At 41.7% G+C, this 23,086-nt stretch overlaps 1 protein-coding gene across 3 annotated transcripts in view; it reads left to right on the top strand.

Annotated features, from left to right (window-relative positions):
- CHN2 (chimerin 2) overlaps window positions 1-23,086 on the top strand; it is a 343,495-nt gene that overhangs the window by 148,116 nt on the left and 172,293 nt on the right. For all 3 annotated transcript variants that reach the window (XM_004007934.5, XM_060414780.1, XM_042248636.2), the window contains exon 2: window positions 12,326-12,364. In XM_004007934.5, the coding sequence (XP_004007983.1) occupies window positions 12,326-12,364 (39 nt within the window). The remainder of the gene's footprint in view (window positions 1-12,325; window positions 12,365-23,086) is intronic.

Genomic DNA, 23,086 nt, shown 5'->3' with positions numbered 1-23,086 from the left:
TGCTTTCTCTCTTATCTCTTGGGTCTCTACTTACTCTCTTTTTTTTTCTCAACCCTTAAATGTTGATGTTCCTGGAGATTTCTCTCAAAGGCCTTGTTGTGTCAACTACTTTGGTGACTGCGTTGCCAAAACGCAGTATGTTGGGGCTTCCGTTTCCAGATGTCTCGGCCAGATCTCTCTTCTGAACTCCAGGCCCCTTAGATAGGCTAGCTTGGCTGTCCCATACATGTCTCTTTCCAACAGGGAAAAGCTGTGTGCACCGCCATCTGCCAAACCTGCTTCTCCTCTGGTCTGCCCTATTTCTGCGAATGGCATCACTATCCATCCAGCTCCTTGTGCCAAAAACCATTCATCTTCTTCCATCAGAAGTCATTTTTCCTCCTCTCCTTCTCTGTTTACATCCACTTTATCACCAAGTCCTATAGATTCTGTCTCCTCAACATCTTCCAAAACCCATTCCATTTTCTCCATCTCCACTGCCACCATTAGAATTCCACCCATTAGCATCCAGCCTGCTTAGGTTGTGACCCAGCTCCTGATTGGTCTCCACCCTGCTTACCTCTCTCCCTCCCATCTTCTCTTCTTCCAATTCGACTTCACACTGCAGTTGGAGTGATCTTTCTAAAATACAAACTGGGCGCTGCCTCCTGCTTGCTTATATTTCCCCTTCCTTCTAGAACAAGGGCAAGCCCTTAGCATGATTTTAAAAGCCCTTAATTATCTGGTCCCTGCTTGCCTCTTTAATTTCATCCCCAGCCTCTCTGAAACACACACACACACACTCTGTTTCAGCCAGGAGTCTGAACCACTTCTAGCTCTAGCTCTCAGGGCCATGTTCTGTCCTGCTTCTGGTCTTGACAGGCCACACCTTGGTCTAACAGTCATGATCATTTGTTCACAAGGCACTGCTTGCCATGGGTGCTGTAAGTAGATATCTAGGTGATCTCATACCTCTTTGACTAGGCTTAATGTACTAGAAGTTACTTATGATTCTCTCAGTCTTGCTGGGTCTTGCTGTTTGACTCCACTTCTCTAGGAGTCCTGTACAGAGCTGCTCAAGGCCAGATGTAACTGGCCCAGGCCCCATTCAGGCTGCCGAGGTTTGGGAAGTTCTGCTACATACTCCTCTTATATACTCTCTTGCTGTTGGGTTGCCTCCTTATTTCTTTGTATCCCTGTTTCGAGTCATGAAACAAATCTGTCTTTCACTTAACCAATGCTTTATTGAGCACCTGCTATATCCTGGGATACCACAGTCAGGGCCATTCTGGTCGGGCCATTCCAGTCATGCTGTTGGTGCCCAGTCAAGGGGATGAGTGAAGGCAGAACCAAACCTGGACTCCGCTTGCCAGACCTGTGCTCTGACTCAGGGTTCTGTCTCCTGGAGGAAGCATCTTCTTCACACACAGATGCTGTCCAGAGGACAAGTCATGCACCTGCCTGAAATGGGTGCCTTTTAAAAATTAATCAAAGGTGAGGGTAACCGAGGCATCACAGATACATGAGGTTCTTGCTCTCATAAGTAGCTCTGTCTAGCCTGGCCTATACTTTTGTCTCCAAATACAATCAAAGAAATACATAAGCACATAATTTTAAAAAATCAGATAATAAAGAGGCTCTGCCAAGAGTTAAAAAAGGCATCCAAAAGACAACTTTGGGTTGAATAGTATAGGAAGATGTCCCTGAGGAGCCAGAACATCTAAACTGAGATCCAAATAATAATGAAGCTGGCCATGTGAAAATCAGAGGAAAGAGAATGTGTAACATCGCTAAGACTGGAACAATCTGGATGGATATTCAAGGATCAAAAGAGGTCCTTCTGTATAGCGCAGGGAACTGTTTTTAATATCCTATGGTAAACGTTATTGAAAATGAATATTTTTGAAGTGTATATATATATTAAAAGTATACTTTAAAAAAGTATATATAGATATATGAAAGCATTAGTCACAATTGTGTCTGACTCTTTGTGACCCCATGGACTGTAGCCCACCAGGTTTCTCTGTCCACAGAATTCTACAGGCAAGAATACTGGAGTGGGACTCCAGGGAGTCTTCTGGTCCCAGAGATCAAACCTTGGTCTCCTGCATTGTAGGCAGATTCTTTACTGTCTGAGCCACCAGGGAAGCCTGTGTATAACTAAATCACTTTCCTGTACAGCAGTAGCTAACACAGCATTGTACATCAACTATGCTTCTGTAGAAATGAAAAACAGTGGCTGGGGTAGTGGGCAAGAGAGGAGACAAACGAGATGACCAGGGCAAGGTGGCCAGGGTCCAGATCACGCAGAGCACGAAGCCCTACCTGCCTTGTTCACAGAGGCATACCCAGGGCTTGTCTCACTGTATTTATTCAATAAATACCTGTTGAACAGGAGCGTCTCCTCCTGCCTCTGCATAAGAAGGGGCCCTGAAGCTCCATGTGGCCCCAGTGCCCTCTAGTGACCACAAACTCCAGCCCAAGGCCCTCAGTGAATGGTTTCATCATCTTCAGAAAATCTCAGCTTAGCCTTGGCCTTGGGGCCCAGCCTGTGGGCCCATCAATAATTTCCAGAATATATCTTATTAACCATTCTCTGCAAGTAGGGCTAAATCAGTTACAAAAATCTCTGAAATGAGAGGAACAGATGCACACCAGGCCCTCGTTCCTTACCACAGGCAGCATTTTTCAAAGCAAATACATGGATGTCTGATTTCTCTGGGGAATGCATGGGGCCTGTGCAGGTGACAAGTGTTAGAACACATTTCTGTATATTCCTCAGCCAGTGTGACAGCAAGGAAGCTCCATAGCAGCCTTGACATCTCAATGTTTGGTGGCAGTTAGGATGCTCTTCAGGTCATCCCACCACTCAGCCGTGACACCACTGGCTGGAATGGCTTGACAAGACCATAGCCACAGGCTGCATGCTTTGGCCCTTCACACACTTCCCAAGACCCAAGCTTGGGCATTGTGTGTGTGTGTGTGTGTGTGTGTGTGTGTGTGTGAAGGACATGTTGCAGCGTGTGCAGAAACATAGCATACTCCTCATGCTGTGCTTGTTTGCTTTCATTTGGATCCCAATCCATTTTGGGCCCATTAAACTAATCACCCACAAATTCTGAACTGTCATCTCATTGTGTAGCTGTCCCATGGCTGATTGAAAAACCTGTTCCCACCCAACTTCCTTGGAAAAAGCCCATGAACTGCAGCCCATTTGCAAATGTGTGCATCCATAAATCAAAAGTGACAGCAGAGACCTGGCTCTTCTGGACAAGGGGATGGCAGAGGGAGGGACCCAGTTCTTCCACCCTCTACTTCCCAAATGATCCCCCTGGTGCTGGATAGGCAGCTTTGTCTGACATATTCTGAAGGGTGGGTCATCTCCAACCTCCCTGGTAGATCATTCTTAAAGCCAGTGAACCTTTCACTCCTCTTGTTTTCCAAAGCCCCTGCTTGTGTGTTTCTGTGAGTCCAGTCATCCTCCACTGAGCCAAGCAAAAGAATCTGGCTCTCCTGGATGTTTACAGGTATTTCCTCTTTAGTTGTCACTTACCCAAGTGTAGCACATGGCATTCTCAAATTTTTCTTCATTAATCAGTCCCCAAATTCCTTTACACTTGCTCCTCAAACCAACGTATTTCTGGAGCTGGAAATGCTTAGAAGAATATAACCTTCCAGCTGCAGTCACCAAAATGTGGGGGGTTAGCAAAAACGTGGGGGATTAGCATGTTTTTGTCTTACTGCTCGGCCATATGTTTTCACAGGTTCATTCCCAGGAGCATTCCGTGCAGGTGTTTGCTTCTCTGCAAATGGAGTTAATTTCATTTGTATGTTTTTCTAATTGAGTCTCTTTTTTTGAGATATATGTTTTTATGTGGATCGTTTTTAGTCTGTATTGAATTTGTTACACCATCACTTCTGTTTTAGGTTTTGGTTTTTTGGCCTCGACACATATGGGATCTTGGCTCCCCGACCAGGGAGCAAACCTGCACCCCCAGTTTTGGAAGACGAAGTCTTAACCACTGAACCACCAGGGAAATCCCCCCTAATTAAGTCTAAAGGCATCAAAAATTAAACTATATATTGATAACAGCCAGTGTTTGGTGAGGGTGTGGAGCAGTAGGCATTTTGTCACAACTGACTAAGAATTCTAATTGATACACCTTTTTGAAAGCCATTTTCACAATATCTTTGAAAATCAAAAATACGCCCTTCAGCCAGAAATTCAACTTTACAGAATCTAAACTATGCCTACAACCTATCATTGCAGCATTGTTTCAAAACATTGACAATAACTCAAATATCCATCAGTTGGAAATGTTTACAGAAGTGCATTATTCTGGTACACAGATACAGTGGAAGACCAAACCACAGCTTTTAAAAAGGAAACCATGATCTGTATGTACTGACATGGAAAAAAAATGCTTAAGAAAGATCATTAAATGCGAAAACTGATTGCATGATACTATATATGATATGCTGCATGCCAGGTGCTTCAGACATGTCCGACTCTTTGTGACCCTGTGGACTGTAGCCCACCAGGCTCCTCTGTCCATGGGATTCCCCAGGCAAGAATACTGGAGTGGGTTGCTCTGCTGTCCTCGAGAGGGTTGCTCTGCTCTCCTCGAGGGGATCATCCCAACCCAGGGATCAAACTCATGTCTCTATGTCTCCTGCATTGCAGGTGGATTCTTTACCCACTGAGCTACCTGATAAGCCCATATATGATATGAGACCATTTCTATAAACTCTATTCTAGCCATTTACAGGACAAAATCTGGAAGGATTCACAGAAGTCTATTTATGGTGCTTTTTTTTCAGAGGTTAGGAACTTTCTAAAATACACATTTTAAAAAATTGTTGGGGTTTCTGCTTTTCAACATGCTGTGTATTTTAAGAGACATATGAAATTATTTTTTGTCATGCTATTGATCTAGAAAGATGACTTTTTAATGGCACTCTTTATTGCCCCTGTCACGTGTTGATCCCAGAATTCCCCATCTTCCCCCACAGTTCACAATGGCAGTTCTGTCTTTTCAGGGTTTAGTTACTTCGGCACATAAAGTTTTCTTAAGACTGTTTCTAAGTTTTAACCTGTATCTCCAGGCCCTTGAAACCAACTTTTCTTTCCTTTTTGTTTCATATGTTTTAGTCTTTATAGATTATTTCATTTGTGTGGTGGTCTTACCTATTTTTGTAAGGTTTTGATAGTTTTCTAAGTATCTATATCTTTTTTCTCTTTCCCATCCATCTTTAATGAGCATATTGCCAACTTGCTTAGAATTGCTCATTAACACTTATTTCACAGAATTTTTAAGAGAGCCGAGGGAATGGGGCTTAGCCTTTGAGAAGCCCTGATCACTTTTCTTTTGTCTTCATCCTTAGCTCCTCCTGGATAAATTCCGTTCGTGCTGCATGTGTTATTATAGGAATTATTTTTTGTGAGGCCTTTTCACTTGTGCTTAATTTTCAAGGTGGTGATTTATTTAGAGAGCGTGTTCAAAAAGAGAAACCACCTCGCAATTATTTCTCATATGTCTTAATTTTTGTACAAGCAATTTGAATATAAAATTAGGAAATACAGGTAGACAAAAGAAGAGAAAATTAGAAATCCCCTGTGTTAACAGGTTTATAGTCTTATAAGTAAAACATTTTTATGTATATAATTGATTTGGCCACCTGATACGAAGAACCAACTTATTGGAAAAGACCCTGATGCTGGGAAAGAGTGAGGGTGGGAGGAGAAGGGGACAACAGAGGATGAGATGGTTAGATGGCATCACCAACGCAATGGACATGAGTTTGAGTAGGCTCCAGGAGTTGGTGATGGACAGGGAAGCCTGGCGTGCTACAGTCCATGGGGTCGCAAAGAGTCGGACATGACTGAGTGACTGAACTGAACTGATGTATATAATTACTTATCTTTTTCTTAAAGTGGGATATTTATTAAATTATTCTGTGACCTCATTTGTTCAGTATATAACATAGCATGAATATTTTTCTGTGTCATTAAGGAAAGATAATAATGCAAGCAAAGATAGAGTTTACTCACGCCAGACAAACCATCCTGTCTTCACAACATGCTGTGTGTTGGATAGTATTATTACTCTCATTCTATAGACTGAAAAACTAAAGGACAGAGAGATGAGATAACTTGTTTAAGGTCACACAGCTAGTAAGAAACCGAGTTAGGGTTTCGAGCCTTGTCTAGCTCTAGAGGCCATGCTGTGGGTCACAGGCCTCTGACCAGCGCCATCGCTTCATGGCTATGGCATGTGGTCATTCATTTTACGCTCCTTTCTGGGCTGTTAGGCTCACTGCTGTACCCAAAGCACAGGGAACACTGTTCATATACTTATGTTTGTACACATGTTCAGTTTCTACCTTAGGCTGAGTTCACATGAATAGAATTGCTGAGGACAAAAGGCTACACAGTTTTTAAAGTTAGATAGCTATATGTCAGAGTTTTTAAGCAATTTGTTTTTTAAGCCTCTCTGATGAGATGGCTGGATGGCATCACTGACTCGATGGACATGAGACTGAGTGAACTCTGGGAATTGCTGATGGACAGGGAGGCCTGGTGTGCTGCGATTCATGGGGTCGCAAAGAGTCGGACACGACTGAGCGACTGAACTGACCTTTTGAAAAACGTATAACTTTTGAAAAATTTGACTGTCCATCTGGGTTCAATAATAGTTTTTTTTCTTAGAACAAGGAAGTTTTGTTGGTTCTGCTTCCTCCCTTCTGCATTATATCTATTTCTCTAAAATGTTTAATAAAATGATACCCTTCCTCAAAACATAATGGCTTTTGTTTTCAGTACTTTCTGTATCTTGCATCTCCTGGATTTAACTATTAGCTGTGTGCTCAGTTGCTTCAGTGATGTCTAACTCTTTGCAACTCAGTGGACATTAGCCTTCCAGGCTCCTCTGTCCATGGGATTCTCCAGGCAAGAATATTGGAGTGGATTGCCAATTCCATCTCCAGGGGATCTTCCCAACCCAGGGATCGAACCTGGGTCTCCTGCATTGCAGGTGGATTTCTTACCGACTGAGCCACGAGGGAAACCCTATTAAGATGGGGTTTGTGTATTGATGGAATAATGTCCACCGTTGACTTGATATGAATTTTCTTTTTATTGTTTTTCAGTTTTATTTTATATTGGCATATAGTTGATTTACAATGTTGTGTTAGTTTCACATGTACAGCAAAGTGATTTAGTTATACAGATACATATATATGCTTCACAAGAATTGTAGGATCAAACCTGTAATATAATATACATATATCCACTCTTTTCCAGGTTCTTTTCCAATTGGTTATTACAGAGTATTGAGTAGAGTTCTCTGTCCTATACAGTTGGTTCTTGCCAGTTATCTATTTTATGTACAGTAGTATGTATATTAATTCATACTATGTATGTGAATTCCAATATCCTAAAATTTATCCCTCCTCCTTCACCTTTCCCGTTTGATAACCATAAGTTTGTTTTCTAAGTAAGTCTGTGAGTCTGTTTCTGTTTTGTAAATAAGTTCATTTGTATCATTTTAATAGATTCCACATGTAAATGATATCATATGATATTTGTCTTTTGTCTGACTCATATGACTGCTTTTCTTTCTATTTTATTTTTTCTTCCGAGATTCACAAGAATTGCAGGATCAAGTCTGTTATACAATTTTTTTTTCTTGCTGTCAGTTTATGTAAATTAGGGTGGATTTCCTGGCAAGGATGACAATGTGTCAGAGGCTGGAGGGCAGAGCTCCCTGCTCTAATCCCACCGCTTCCTCTGACTTATTTTATGACCTTGAGAAAGCCACTTCATCATTCTCATTTCGTTTTCCTCATTTGCCAAATGAGGAAGATGAACTCAATGACCTAGAAAACCTATTTCAGTTTTTTAAAAATATACGGTATCAGGCTATTTAAGAATATGGCAGATTTGAAAAAAAAAATACTGTGTGAGATTGGGGCAAATGCGATGTTGGTGGGACAGTGTTGAAGGCAGCTAAAGATTTGTTACAACATATTAAAAATATTCTGTGCCTTGTTGCTTGACGAAAACCTCCTAACAGTGCACTTTAGTGGCTTGTGAAATGAATCTCTAAGACCAAGGTAATTATAGTTGCTCCACTGAAGCATGACAAATGGCCTCTCACTTTGGATTCTTTTATGAGAAAGAAAAACCTTCCATGACAACAGCACTGGAGCTTAATTACAGCCTCCAGATCTGGGGGCAAGAACACAGATTGTTGCTGGCTGTAGCCAAGGGAGAGGAGGCATGAGCCTGAGTTTACCTGGGAAGAATCAGGACAGGGTGATGTAACCATGACCACATAACAGCATTAGTGGGGCTTCGTGGAGGACTTGCTGTTTACCAGGCTCTGTCCCAAGGACTTTATATATATTATCTCATTTAATTGTCACAGTAACCACAAGCAATCAGTTATACGGGAGGTACATTTATTTTTTGGTTTAATAAAGATGAGTGCTGGAGGCTCTTAAAAGAAATTTGCTTAAAACTCAACATTCAGAAAACTAAGATCATGGCATCTGGTCCCATAACTTCACGGCAAATAGATGGGGAAACAGTAGAAACAGTGACAGACTTTATTGTTTTGGGCTCCAAAATCACTGCAGATGGTGACTGCAGCCATGAAATTAAAAGACGCTTGCTCCTTGGAAGAAAAGTTATGACCAACCTAGACAACATATTAAAAAGCAGAGACCAACAAAGGTCCATCTAGTCAAAGCTATGGTTTTTCTAGTAGTCATGTATGGATGTGAGAGTTGGAGTATAGAGAAAGCTGAGTGCCAAAGAATTGATACTTTTGAATTGTGGTGTTGGAGAAGACTCTTGAGAGTCACTTGGACTGCAAGGAGATCCAACCAGTCCATCCTAAAGGAAATCAGTCCTGAATATTCGTTGGAAGGACTGATGCTGAAGCTGAAACTCAAATACTTTGGCCACCTAATGCAAAGAACTGACTCATTTGAAAAGACCCTGATGCTGGGAAAAATTGAAGCAGGAGGAAAAGGGGACGACAGAGAATGAGATGGTTGGAGGGAATCACTGACTCAATGGACATGAGTCTGAGTAAACTCTGGGAGTTGATGATAGACAGAGAGGCCTGGCGTGCTGCAGTCCATGGGGTCGCAAAGAGTTGGAAACAACTGAGCAACTGAACTGAACTGAAAAGAAGTCGAGTAACCTGCTTCATGTCATTCAGTCAGTAGTTGTCAGAGGTACAGTCTGAGCCCTGAGAATTCATTCATTTATTTAGCACATGCTTTTTGAATGTCCATTATATGCCATGCAACCTTCTTAAGGGTCAGTGAGGCCTAAGTGAATGAGGCAAAATTCCTGCTTGTGAGGAGTTTAGCTAATACTGATATGAGACCAGTAATAACAAGCCAACAAATCAATAAATAATTTCTGATGGTAATAAGTGCTATGCAGGAGACTGGGGGGTGGGAGAAGGCTGTTTTACATAAGATGGGCAAAGACGACCCCTGGGAGGAGAAATTTCAGTTGAACCCCACATGATAGAGCAAGTCAGCCATGCAAAAGTCTGTTAGAGGAGAATTTTTACTTGGAGGGCCCACAGGAGCAAAGGCCAGGGGCCTTGCCTTGGCTTGGCTTGTTCTGGGAAAAGAGAGAAGACCAGTATGGTTGGACAATACGTGAGAAGCAGGGAAATGCCTGCAGTGGGGTGAAGAGGAGGGCAGGACTGGAGCCCACAGTATAATGTTTGTCAGTGTATGTGCTCAGTCACTCAGTCATGACAGGCTCTTTGCGACTCTGTGGACTGTATAGCCTGCCAGGCTCCTCTGTCTCTGGAATTCTCCGGGCAAGAATACTGGAGTAGATTGCCATGCTCTCCTCCAGGGGATCTTCCTGACCCAAGGATAGAACCCACATCTCCTGTATCTCTTGCATTGCATGTGGATTCTTAACAGCTGAGCCATCACGGAAACCCATGTTTGTATTTTATTCCAAATGCAGATGAGAGACAATGGAGGATTTTTAAACAAGGCAGCATTATGATATCCAGTCTCTATGGACAGCTTTCTTCACCTCTATGTGACGTTACCAACAAGGAGCAATGCAAAAGGGATAAAGCGTTTATGTGTAGGGAAGCCTAAATGTAAGTTTAAAGGATAGGAGCCAATATTTCAGGTGAAAATTCCAGGTTTTTCATAGAGCAAGACTGAAGTGAGCAGTGAGCGGCCATTTAATCCAAACTTCTGACTTCAGATAAGAAGCCCTGTAGGAGATTCAAGTTGTGTATCTGAAACCTGAATTAAGGAGACTACTTATTTTGAGGGGAACTTCCCTCAGCACATAGAAAGATACACTTTTCGGTTCTGAATATTCTTGACTATTTCTTGGTCTGGAGGTTCTACTTAGCTTATAGAGTAAATCTCATCTAAAATAATAAAGACATCTTCGGGTAGATGACATCTCATGAATTCCTACTACTATGCAGTCTGGTGTATGTGTATGTGTATGTGTGTGTGTTGGTTCTATATCTTTGAAAAAGATTTTTGAAGGTGTCATCAGTGTTTTAACACACAGGACCTGGCTTTTCTGGTGAGGTAGTATTGTATGAATGGTTCTAGAATTTTGTTGTAAACTCAGCAATATGATTTGTTTTATTTGAGAGTTCTTTATAAACAAACACCATATTCATCCATTAAAATTAGTCTGTGTTACATATAGAATGGGCTTCCCAGGTGGTTCAGTGGTGAAGAATCTGCCTGCAACGCAGAAGACACAGGTTCAATCCCTGGGTCTACGAGATTCCCTGGAGAAGAAAATGACAACCCACTCCAGTGCTCTTGCCTGAAAAATCCCATGAACAGAAGAGCCAGGAGGGTTAAGTCCATGGGGTCTCAAAAGAGTCAGATATGACTTAGCGACTAAGCAACAACATATAGAATGAAATTAATTGCTTGTTTGGGTTAAAAGCTCACTATTACATTGTCCACCTTGGCTAAGGTATTAGGAGCTTCACTTTTTTTAGCAAACAAAGTTTGCATAACAACATAAACCATTATTAATACACTGTTTTGTGTGTGTGTCTATATGGCTGATTATCCATAGAGAGGTTCCTGACTAGGTAAGCCTATCTATCCAGATGTTTTTGTATGAAACTGTTTGGTTGCCTCTGTGATAGGATGGATCCCAGAGAGTAAGTAATTAATTGTGAAAGAATTTCATTTAAGCTACACAACTGTGATTGAGTAAGATTTGGGGGAATTTCACCACTCCAGTTTCTTTTTATGTATAGTAAGCATGTTTGTTTCTTAGGAGGGGAAAATTTCTCAAACTGTCTTATTGCATGAGATTAGAAAGTTTCTATTCCTTTGCATAAAATTTTAGTATGTGACAGCAAAAGAAGGACAAGGGCACATTAGGCTGGGTGAGTGATGCCATACACGTGCAAGATGACAAAAACGGTTTCCTCACTGAAAACTGCTGAACTAAAAGAACTCTTAAAAGTTCCCCAGCTCAGTATTGTGTGAGTCAGGGAATGGATTTTTCCCTCTGGCTGTTTAAGCTGGAGTATGTTTTACCAAGACCTTAGCTATGAGCTCAGGAGGACTCTAATAACTCCATCAGAATTATAAAATCAGCTGTCAGCATTGGGATTGTTGCGCTGACTGAACAAGCAGATTTTCTCCCATTGTCTGCTTTCTAGTCTGATGAATAACAGTTTCGTCCTCTCCATTTTGTTGCAGCTCTTTCACTCTGACACTTCTGATTGCTGAAAGGTTTTCTGGAACTTTCCTAAGTCACATACTGGAGTAAATTCAAGGACATGATGAGATTCCAATTGAATCATCAGTGTCTCTACTGTCAGACCTAGTATTTTAGGAGTTCAGTTGGCTGAGTGGTACAACTTCCCAGATTTAATATTACATCCTTGCCACTGTGCATCTTGCCCTCAAGTCTAAATAAATGGGCTAAAGGTCTGATTGGAATCTGTGAGATAAATTATATGTTTATTATGCCAAGTTAAGTAAATACTGTTTGAAAGGATTACTGGAGGGTACAATCAAGTTAATTGCTTTAAAAATCTTTTTTGATTTACTGGGCTCTATGAAAATAGTTAAGCAATTGATTCGGTCATGGTAAGTGACCTGGACAAAGCGGTGTTGGGTCCACAAGGGTCGCCTTTCCCAATTCCCCCGTCTTGCCTGGAACTGTCCCGTAAATGAGCTGAGAGGACCCTTGGGACTGGAAGGCAAGGACTGCTGACAGTATTGTTCCCCCAGAGAAGACACATGTTGGCAGTTTGACATTCAAGCTGATGGATTGATTTCTTTCTTTTTATTCTAGATGCTGAAGAATACCAGCCTCCAATATGGAAATCATACTGTGAGTATCTAAAATGAAAATCTCCTCAGAAGTCTTTAGCAGGCCTGCCTTTTGAACAATTTTTGCTGTTGATTTAGTGCACACACAAACTCCCTCATCACAGCCCTGCAAATCCAAATTCCTTTTTCTACTAAGGAGATATATTGGTCAGAGAAAATAGAGCCCTCTCCCCTGGCCAGGACCTATGAGAGCCAGGTGCCATGACTCACTTAGGAATGCTTACAAAAAAAAAAGATGGATATTCTAACTCTGACTTTCTTCAGGGTGCTCCTTGTCTCCCTTCCTTTCCTCTTTCCTTCCATCCTTCTTTCCTTTCTTCCTTTTTTCCCACAGCTGGTCATCAAGGGTAAGTATGTTGACTTCCATGATTTATGTTCTTGACTGTTTATCCTATAGCTTAATATCATATGACATTTACCACCAAAAAATTAACAGATAGGGAAGAATAATGTTTGGTCACTAAGGGTGACTCCTTAGAAACAGGGTTCATTATCTGATCATCAGTCATCAATCTGACTCCCCTCGTGAAGGCAGGCACTTGTCATCACCTCAAGCTCATTTTCTCTTTCCTTAGTATCACCCGCCTAAGTAATTCTCCAGTGAGAAAGGGGAGGGGTATGGTGTGGAGAGACCCCGGGAGAATAGGCTCTTGTTCAAGCTTTGCTTCTAGACAATAGTGATAAGGATAATTATTTCTGTCATTATTGATGTTGCCCTTGTTTCTTCTGTCCATTGAGACCTGCCATGTACCAGCCACCATGCTAGCTCTGTGCCTGAATTCCCAAATCCCATCTTAGCCCTCAGCAGCGGGTACCACTCTTATCCCCATTTCACACACAAAGGACCCCGAGATCAAAGAGGTTCAGTAATTTGGCAAAGGTTTTACAGGAAGCCTTAGAGTGGCATTCAGAGTGGAACCCAGAAGCAAACCTGACTCACAGCCTGCAAGTTTTCATGATTTTTTTCTATTTAAAATTGTATACATAAGTACATAAAGAAGTATATACATACACACAGACACACACCGCGTATACCCATGTGTGTGTATGTATCTGTAACAAAAGCAAAACAACGCTATATAAAAGACAAACATTAGAGAAATACATAAAGCTGAGAGTAAAAATTTCCCATAAACGACATACCATCCCCACCCCATATTCCACTTCTCCCTTCCAGTCGCTGACCACTGTCCATTTTGGAAAGCACATGCTTCCAAGTGTCTACAATACACATGCCTGATATTAAGGCATTTCTGTGGTTGAACCCTTCTGTGAAAAATGGGTTTGTGCTGTACCCACTGTCCTTCAAACTTGCTTGTTTCACTTCACAAATACCTTGTTTTGATCTTCCCACGTCAGCATATAGAGAGGCCCCTCATTCTTTATTACATGAGTCTGTTCTTCCATCTGTGAAATAAAGGGGTTGTGCTGGGTCTCTAAGGGCCCTTCCATTCTAATGTTCTGCATTCTGATCTTCTATTTTAAAAGGCAGTGCTAATGACTAAGTAATTGGATGTTTTTGTTTGTTTGTTTCCTAATGGAGTGTGAAGTGCTCTGACAGTAAATCAACAAAATATCTGTAGTGAGAGGCATTGGGAGGGTTGCATGACTTACTGTTCCTTGCTCACCTTCTTGCACACAGCCTTGCATACGTTAACTACCCAATAAATATTTGTTGAGTGAATGCCACCACAGAGAGCTTTACTGAAGCGAGAAGATAGCACTGGCTCAGAGTCATTTCACTTTTCCAAGAGACCTTGGGACACCCAGTGTACCTCTTAAAACCACCTTTATGTTCTAAGGAAGCCCAGAAAAGGTGCTATTTATTACATGTTCATACTATTAAATTTACCAGAGTGTATTGGTTTTGATTTTTTGGATCTAACCAAGTTGTGTGTGTGTGTGTGTGTGTGTGTGTGTGTGTGTGTATACTTTGCTCTATAATCATAAAACTTTAGATATACATAAGGGACAGTTGAGGCCATTTAATACAAACCTAATGACATATGAAATACATATGAATACAAATCCCTTATGATTATACAGTGGAAGTGAGAAATAGATTTAAGGGACTAGATCTGATAGACAGAGTGCCTGATGAACTATGGATGGAGGTTCGTGACATTGTACAGGAGACAGGGATCAAGGCCATCCCCATGGAAAAGAAATGCAAAAAGCAAAATGGCTCTCTGGGGAGACCTTACAAATAGCTGTGAAAAGGAGAGAAGTGAAAAGCAAAGGAGAAAAGGAAAGATATAAGCATCTGAATGCAGAGTTCCAAAGAATAGCAAGAAGAGATAAGAAAGCCTTCCTCAGTGATCAACGCAAAGAAATAGAGGAAAACAACAGAATGGGAAAGACTAGACATCTCTTCAAGAAAATTAGAGATACCAAGGGAACATTTCATGCAAAGATGGGCTCGATAAAGGACAGAAATGGTATGGACTTAACAGAAGCAGAAGATATTAAGAACAGGTGACAAGAATACATGGAAGAACTATACAAAAAGATCTTCACCACCAAGATAATCACGATGATGTGATCACTCACCTAGAGCCAGACATCTTGGAATGTGAAGTCAAGTGTGCCTTAGAAAGCATCACTACGAACAAAGTTAGTGGAGGTGATGGAATTCCAGTTGAGCTATTTCAAATCCTGAAAGATGATGCTGTGAAAGTGCTGCCCTCAATATGCCAGCAAATTTGGAAAACTCAGCAGTGGCCACAGGACTGGAAAAGGTCAGTTTTCATTCCAATCCCAAAGAAAGGAAATGCCAAAGAATGCTCAAACTACCACACAATTGCACTCATCTCGCATGCTAGTAAAGTAATGCTCAAAATTCTCCAAGCCAGGCTTCAGCAATACATGAACCGTGAACTCCCTGATGTTCAAGCTGGTTTTAGAAAAGGCAGAGGAACCAGAGATCAAATTGCCAACATCCGCTGGATCATCAAAAAAGCAAGAGTGTTTCAGAAAAACATCTATTTCTGCTTTATTGACTATGCCAAAGCCTTTCACTGTGTAGATCACAATAAACTGTGGAAAATTCTGAGAGAGATGGGAATACCAGACCACCTGACCTGCCTTTTGAAAAACCTGTATGCAGGTCAGGAAGCAACAGTTAGAACTGGACATGGAACAACAGACTGGTTCCAAATAGGAAAAGGAGTACGTCAAGGCTGTATACTGTCACCCTGCTTATTTAACTTCTATGCACAGTACATCATGAGAAACGCTGGGCTTGAAGAAGCACAAGCTGGAATCAAGATTGCCAGGAGAAATATCAATAACCTCAGATATGCAGATGACACCACCCTTATGGCAGAAAGTGAAGAGGAACTAAAAAGCCTCTTGATGAAAGTGAAAGAGGAGAGTGAAAAAGTTGGCTTAAAGCTCAACATTCAGAAAACAAAGATCATGGCATTCGGTCGCATCACTTCATGGGAAATAGATGGGGAAACAGTGGAAACAGTGTCAGACTTTATTTTGGGGGGCTCCAAAGTCACTGCAGATGGTGACTGCAGCCATGAAATTAAAAGATGCTTACTCCTTGGAAGAAAAGTTATGACCAACTTAGACAGCATATTCAAAAGCAGAGACATTACTTTGCCAACAAAAGTCCGTCTAGTCAAAGCTATGGTTTTTCCTGTGGTCATGTATGGATGTGAGAGTTGGACTGTGAAGAAGGCTGAGCGCCGAAGAATAGATGGTTTTGAAGTGTGGTGTTGGAGAAGACTCTTGAGAGTCCCTTGGACTGCAAGGAGATCCAACCAGTCCATTCTGAAGGAGATCAGCCCTGGGATTTCTTTGGAAGGAATGATGCTAAAGCTGAAACTCCAGTACTTTGGCCACCTCATGCGAAGAGTTGACTCACTGGAAAAGACTCTGATGGTGGGAGGGATTGGGGGCAGGAGGAGAAGGGGACAACAGAGGATGAGATGGCTGGATGGCATCACTGACTCAATGGATGTGAATCTGAGTGAATTCCGGGAATTGGTGATGGACAGGGAGGCCTGGCGTGCTGCGATTCATGGGGTTGCAAAGAGTTGGACATAACTGAGCGACTGAACTGAACTGAACTGAGCTGAATGACATATATGAAGTTCCTCTTTATTATACTCAGCCAATAGTCATCCAGGCTCTATTTGAGAGTCTCCAGTTATTCAGAACTGCACCCTGAAGTTCTGAAGGGAGGATGCCATCAGCAGGGCCATCCACAACATCAAAAACATGGGTACTACTGAGAATTCTCTTTGATTGTCCTGAATCCACTAATTCTTTGAGTTTCGATGTTGGACTACTTATAAGCTCATCTGACACACATTGCCAACTCCTGCTACTCCTTCTTATTGTCAAGTTTATCAGCTACTCATTTGGTCTTTTAGCAAACATACATTATAAGCATTAGGAGAAGCACTAGGAATCAACAGTAGCTAAAAATATGGTCTATGCTTTCCTCCAATTTACAGTCTAGAAAGACAGATGTAAACCAATTAATATGCAAATGGACTGAAGCAACAATATACTACTCCTCTCCCTCCTGGGATTACAGAAGACTTTCTAGAAGAGGATAAATTTGCACGTAGGTCTTTAAAGATAAATAAGAAGAAATTGAGGGCCTTCAAAACTTCATGAGGTCCATGTTAATATACAAATATGCTAAAACAATAGCATTTTCCATATCTGAAAATCCAATAAACCTATCAGAATATGAAATTTGTTTGGCTTTAAATAACCTATTGGTAAACACCAAGTGTTTCTCTTTGGAATACTCACAAACCATCCTTTCAGAGATTAATTTTAGGTGTTGATTCAAACTCTTTAATGTATCATTTATGGAATCTATAATTTTCCATCACACAATTAATTTTTCAACTCCAGTGATTATTTGGTACTTTGAAATTTCTCATACATTTGCTGGATGCTGTTCATTTTTGCCATATTATAGGACTTGATTTAAAAATTGATTGTTTACAGTGATTATAGAAGTATATAGGTATGTCTTTTCTCTCATCCATCATCTATTGTTGGTTTTAATATTGAATTATTTGATACTAGATTCTTATTATGAAGCTTTTGTCCCAATTATAACATTATTCCTAAAGGAAAATGAATCTACTTCTACTTCACAATGATCCACATTAAGAAGCTGTTTTTAAGTTTTAATGCTAATTGCAATGCTCTTTCATACAAATAACAGAATATTCCACTTAAACACATTGATTTACATAAGCAAAAAGTTGAGAGGCACTGGCTTTAGGCGTGCCTTGGTCCAGCAACTCAAAGACATTATTGGAGCCCAGTGCGTATGTCTTCCTTTCTTGGCTCTGCTTTCCTAGGTTTAGCTCCACATTTAGTAGGCTTTTGTCTTATAACCCCCAGAGAGCTACCACATTCTCATCCAAAAGCAACTCGCAAAGAGATAGTCTACTTCAAACAAAAGTATTAGCATTTGTTTTAGTCTGAGTCCCTTTGCTGTCCAACTGAAACTATCACAACATTGTTAATCATCTGTAATCCAATACAAAATTCAGTTTTTTAAAAAAGAGAGACTATTTGCACCCAAATTCAGCTTTGGTGTTAGAGGCAATTAAATTTTGTTTGGTAATTGCTTTCCTGGGCATTTAATATGATTACCATTGTCAATGTGCCCAGGAGAGCAGTGCTTTCTATTAATCATAAAGTAACAAATATTACCAAAAAAAAAAAAAATGTCTCAGCCCTATTTGATGTGAGTCCCCAACCCTGGCTACATGACTATGGTCAGAGAGTAACACTAACTGCCCTAAACCAATCAGGGCACCAGGCTGGAACTCAAGAGGGTTCACTCCTATGTAATCTCTATGACTGGAAACTTTGGAATATGGTTGGAGTGGGAAAGATGGAAATGGATGCCTAGAAGGCAACCAATGCATGTGTGATTTAAAATCAGCTCTCTCAATATTTTATATAAAGTAGATTGCTCATTCAGAGAAGGCAATGGAACCCCACTCCAGTACTCTTGCCTGGAAAATCCCATGGATGGAGGAGCCTGGTAGGCTGCAGTCCATGGGGTCACCAAGGGTCGGACACGACTGAGCGACTTCACTTTCACTTTTCACTTTCATGCATGGGAGAAGGAAATGGCAACCCACTCCAGTGTTCTTGCCTGGAGAATCCCAGGGACGGGGGAGCCTGGTGGGCTGCTGTCTATGGGGTCGCACAGAGTCGGACACGACTGAAGTGACTTAGCAGCAGCAGCAGCAGCAGATTGCTCATTCATTCAACAAATGCATATTAAGTCTTTGCCTTAGACAAGACTGTGTGCTTTGATCTGTGGGGCTACAAGAATGAAAACTCCATCTTGACTCAAAGAACAATGATACTACATGCTTAAGTTCTTGCCTTTTCTGCTCCCCCATTTTTCTTAGAAGCTAATGCTATTACTTCCATAAGAATAATCTCGCCTCAAAGTATCATCTATCTACATGTAGTCCTTCATACTCAATACCATACCCCAAAACATTGGCAAAGTCACTGAGAAATATTTGGTTTCAATTTTTTTAAAAAAGACTATTTTCAAGTTTAATTTAAAAATAAAATACAGCCACATTCTAAATTTTCAGCCAGAACTGTATGAACTGCATGCCCTAAGCAGACGAGTTTAAAAGCCAACCACCATGGGTATATTCTGAAAGATTTTATTGTTTAAGAGGCCAAGTGCCAATTAGGCAGCAGATGCCATGGCCAGCAGCTCTCCCCAGAGACTCCCCTGGGCAGCAGGTAAGGCAGTCACAGCTTGTGCCTGTTTTTCTAAAGAGAAGTGTAGAACCTCTAAATTCTGGTCCACAGACCCCCTGCATGAGAATTACCTGAGAATAGTTATAATAACTATTCCTCAGCCTGACCCCAAATTTCTGAATCAGAAGAGTGGAGGATCTGTAATTTATCACACCCCACAGGTGCTCCTCATGCACTTAGGCCTGAGACCCCCTGATGCAAGTCTCCACAGCCTCATCCTCAGATTTTTCAGTGTGCCATGGACAAGAGGAGAAACCTTCATCCCAAGCAAGACTGGACATTCGTTAGAAAGACAAAGCCTGCACACAGCAGCCTGGAGGTGGGGTTGAACTAAGAGGCCATCAAAGCCCCCACCATTGGTTACTCATACCCGTGAGTTCTTTCCTACAAATACTGCGAAGTCATGGGCAGTGAACAGGGTGGCACTGGCTCAGGGTCACAGCTGAGTGTCCAGGTTTGGCTCCTGGGTCCACATGCCTTCTTAAGGGACTTGAGGCTGTTAGAGGACATTGCTGCAGGGTCTGTTAAGAGCTGATGGATCTGGACTGGGCTTCGCATCACCCAGGCCGTGGTTTTCACTTGGCATCTAGGGGAAGATTGTGTTACCAGAGGATAAGCCAAGTTTTTTTTTTTTAATTATTATTTTTTGGCTGCACTGGGTCTTCATTGCTTCGCGAAGTTTTCTCTAGTTGTGGCAAGCAGGGGCTACTCTCTAGTTGCAGTGTGCAGGCTTGTCATTGAGGTGGCTTCTCTTGCTACAGATCACAGCCTCTAGAGTTGTGGCACATGGGCTGAGTTGCCCCACGGCACGTAGAATTTTCCTGGACTGAGGATCGAACCCGAGTCCCTTGCATTGGCCAGGCAGATTCTTAACCATAGGACTACCAAGGGAGTCCATGCTTTCTTACTCAAGAAAAACGGTTCTCTCAGTGAACTCTTGATTTCTCAATCTGCTTCAGATTTCTCCAGGAACAGGGATTCCTCTTCTCTACCCCCAGGTTTCCTAGTGACCATCCCCTCACCCCAGTCAAATAGCCTATTCCAGTGCTCAGGATTCTCTTCTGTGTGTAAGGGCCCAGGGCGGGGAAGAGCCTGGGACTGATTTGAAACATTGCCGTAGAAGCAGATTCCATCTTCTTGCCCCTTAGTGCACAGAATCACCCAAGAAGTGACATTTATTACTGCATTCTGCTTGTGACGTGTGTTTGTTCAACAACAACAAAAAAAAATTCAAGAAACTACATTTTCAAGATTACGTGACATGTTTCAGTTACATTAAATGGGCCTCACGGATGTTTGTTTTGTTACAGCCAGTCTTGAGAAGGAGGGACAGGGACTGACGCTGAGATAGAGTCTAAGGCCCTATATTTTTTTTTCCCTATGGCTGCCATTGCAATTGGTTGTCATCTAATTATCTTTATAGAGACATAGAATCCAGATGGCTAACAGGCTTTGTCAGTTTCTGTTGCTTAGAACAGCACCAAGTAGATCTTGTAGCTCACTGAGAAATGGTGATTGATTTCTGATGTGCGCAGCCCAGGGACCAGCAAGGAGAGGTGGCATCTCTGGCTTGAGGAGTTTGCAGGGACCCAACTCAAAGATACTCCTGGCTGGAGGAGAACAAATGGCTATTTCCATTTGTAAGACGGTGAGCAACCAAACTTCTCTTTACTCAGAGAATCCCTAGAGTGTACAGCTATAGGCTGTAGTTTGTTGACACAGGAGAGGAACTGTCCTTTACATTTCCTCTCCTGTAACCTCTATAACTGTTAATAGCATCTCAATCTTGCCCTTTCCTCCATTCCATTTGCAATCAAGCCCTGCCAGTCCTCCTCAGCAGTCAACTCCCTTCTCATCTGCATTCTACCAGTGTTGTCCTGACTTACACTTTCAAGACCTCCTTTACAGACAGTGAAAATACTCTTATCTTCTGTTTCCCTGGGCTTCCCATATGGCATTGGGATAAAGCATCCGCCTGCCATTGCAAGAGATGCAAGAGATGTGGGTTCGATCACTGAGTCAGGAAGATCCCCTGGAGTAGGAAATGGCAACCCACTCCATTATCCTAGCCTGGAGAGCCTGGTGGGCTACAGCCCATGGGGTCACAAAGAGTCAGACATGACTGAGCGGCTAACACTTTCACTTTCACTTTACATGTGCCAAACACAGTTCAAAGCACTGAGCATCCCACTGTGGACAGAACCAAGTCCCTGCCCCCAAAGAGCTTATGCTTTAGTTAAGGGAGACAGCACACGAGGTAAACAAATAGTGTGTTGATGGTGACGAGGACCGTGAAGAAACATGAAATGGTGTAAAAGGGAGCAGAGTGGGATGATGATGTGGAATTTTATTCCAAGCTGAGCAAGTCAGGGAAGGCCTGAATGAAGGAGCAGGGAGGAAGCCATCTAAACATCTTGGGAAAGAGCAATCCAGTTGGATGGAGTAGCAAGTACAAAGGCCCTGAGGCACAGAAAAATAAAGCAGGGCTTTGGAGTCAAAAGGATCCATTTTAGCTTGATGCCCTGGGGCAGATATTTCCCTTCTAGGCACTTATTTCTTCATATAAAATTGAGAATGATATGTTCTTTCTTCTGAGCTCTGGAGAGGATTCAATACAACATTGTTCCTGGCATGTAACAGACACCTGATATGCTGGTTCCCTTCTCTTCTCCCTTCCCCTCCATTCATCCTCAAAGCCTCCAGGTAATGCTGACCGTGGTCTCTGTTTTATAGCCGGTGTTCAAATGTTTGCTGATATGAATTACAAAGGTACGCATAGCTAAAAGTGCTTCTCTTATAACAGCTGTGCTTCCTTTTCTACCTTCAAGGGAGGCATTAAAAATGGTGTTCACAAAACCGTTCCAGCCATGCCCCCCACATATAACTGCTGGCTTCAAAGGGCGCTGGTGATAGGAGGATAAGAGGAGATAGGATTCTCTGGACATGGGTTCTATGATTGCTCGTGAGCTCTGTGATTCTAAGAGATGCCCTGTTTGGTTCCCTTTACACTCATTAACAGCAAAACCCTGCTGAAAAGCAGCTAGTTGGTGTTGGGGTTGATCTGAGAGGAATAAAGGATTCCATGAAGGCTCTCTCATGATTCAAGGAGAGTGTGGACTCTACTGGGATTGTCAATAGAGTGTCCAAAACTGTTTCTCTATCTTTGGCCAGTTCTTCCTCATGTTTCCTCCTGTACAAGAAGCCTTCTCTGACCTGTCGCTTACACATGGCTACAGTTATTCCTAAGTGTCACAGGCACCATCATTAGCATGGGCAACCTAAGCTTAGAAATGGGATGAGTTAAAAACACCTATATGAGAGTTAGATGATTTCTTCTTTGTGAGTAAGCTGAGTGGTCTACCCCTAATTAGGTAAGAAAATAACCATTTTGAGCTGAATGCTTTGGGGAGCCATCGATACAAAATAAGTTCCATCATTTCTACCTCTGTTTCCACATGACTATCCCTTTCAATTAAAATTTTTTTTTTTTATTTTTAGACCAAGAGTAAGCCAGAAATTTTCACTTCTCTTATTACATTTTCTAGAAAGACTTTATACAATTGAATTTTTTACCTTTTGTAGATGTATTTATGATATGATTCATAGATTTACTTAACATTAATTATTCCCTCTTCACTACTCTGAAGATAACATCAAGTAAGTTTTTTTTCGGCTCCCATTTCCATGAAAGTAAAACTTTAAGGTACATGCACAGGGTGGCTTTTCCTCTTAAGAAAAATAACCAAACTAGCTAAGCAGCAGAAAGCCACTCATCAAAGTCTAATAAATCACAAATAATAGTCTGATAAATTATATTTCTGTATACAATTACCTGCTTTCCTCCATGCCCAAGCCGGAAAATCTGTCTTTTATACAGGATATAAGAGAGTTGTTATTATTTAAGATACTGAAGGGCGCAAGAAAAAGGAATGACAATGGTTGG

This window comes from Ovis aries, chromosome 4 (genome assembly GCF_016772045.2).
Source record: "Ovis aries strain OAR_USU_Benz2616 breed Rambouillet chromosome 4, ARS-UI_Ramb_v3.0, whole genome shotgun sequence".
Classification (NCBI taxonomy): domain Eukaryota; kingdom Metazoa; phylum Chordata; class Mammalia; order Artiodactyla; family Bovidae; genus Ovis; species Ovis aries.
Note: the sequence above shows the minus strand (reverse complement) of the source record. Positions and strands in the feature narration are given on the sequence as shown.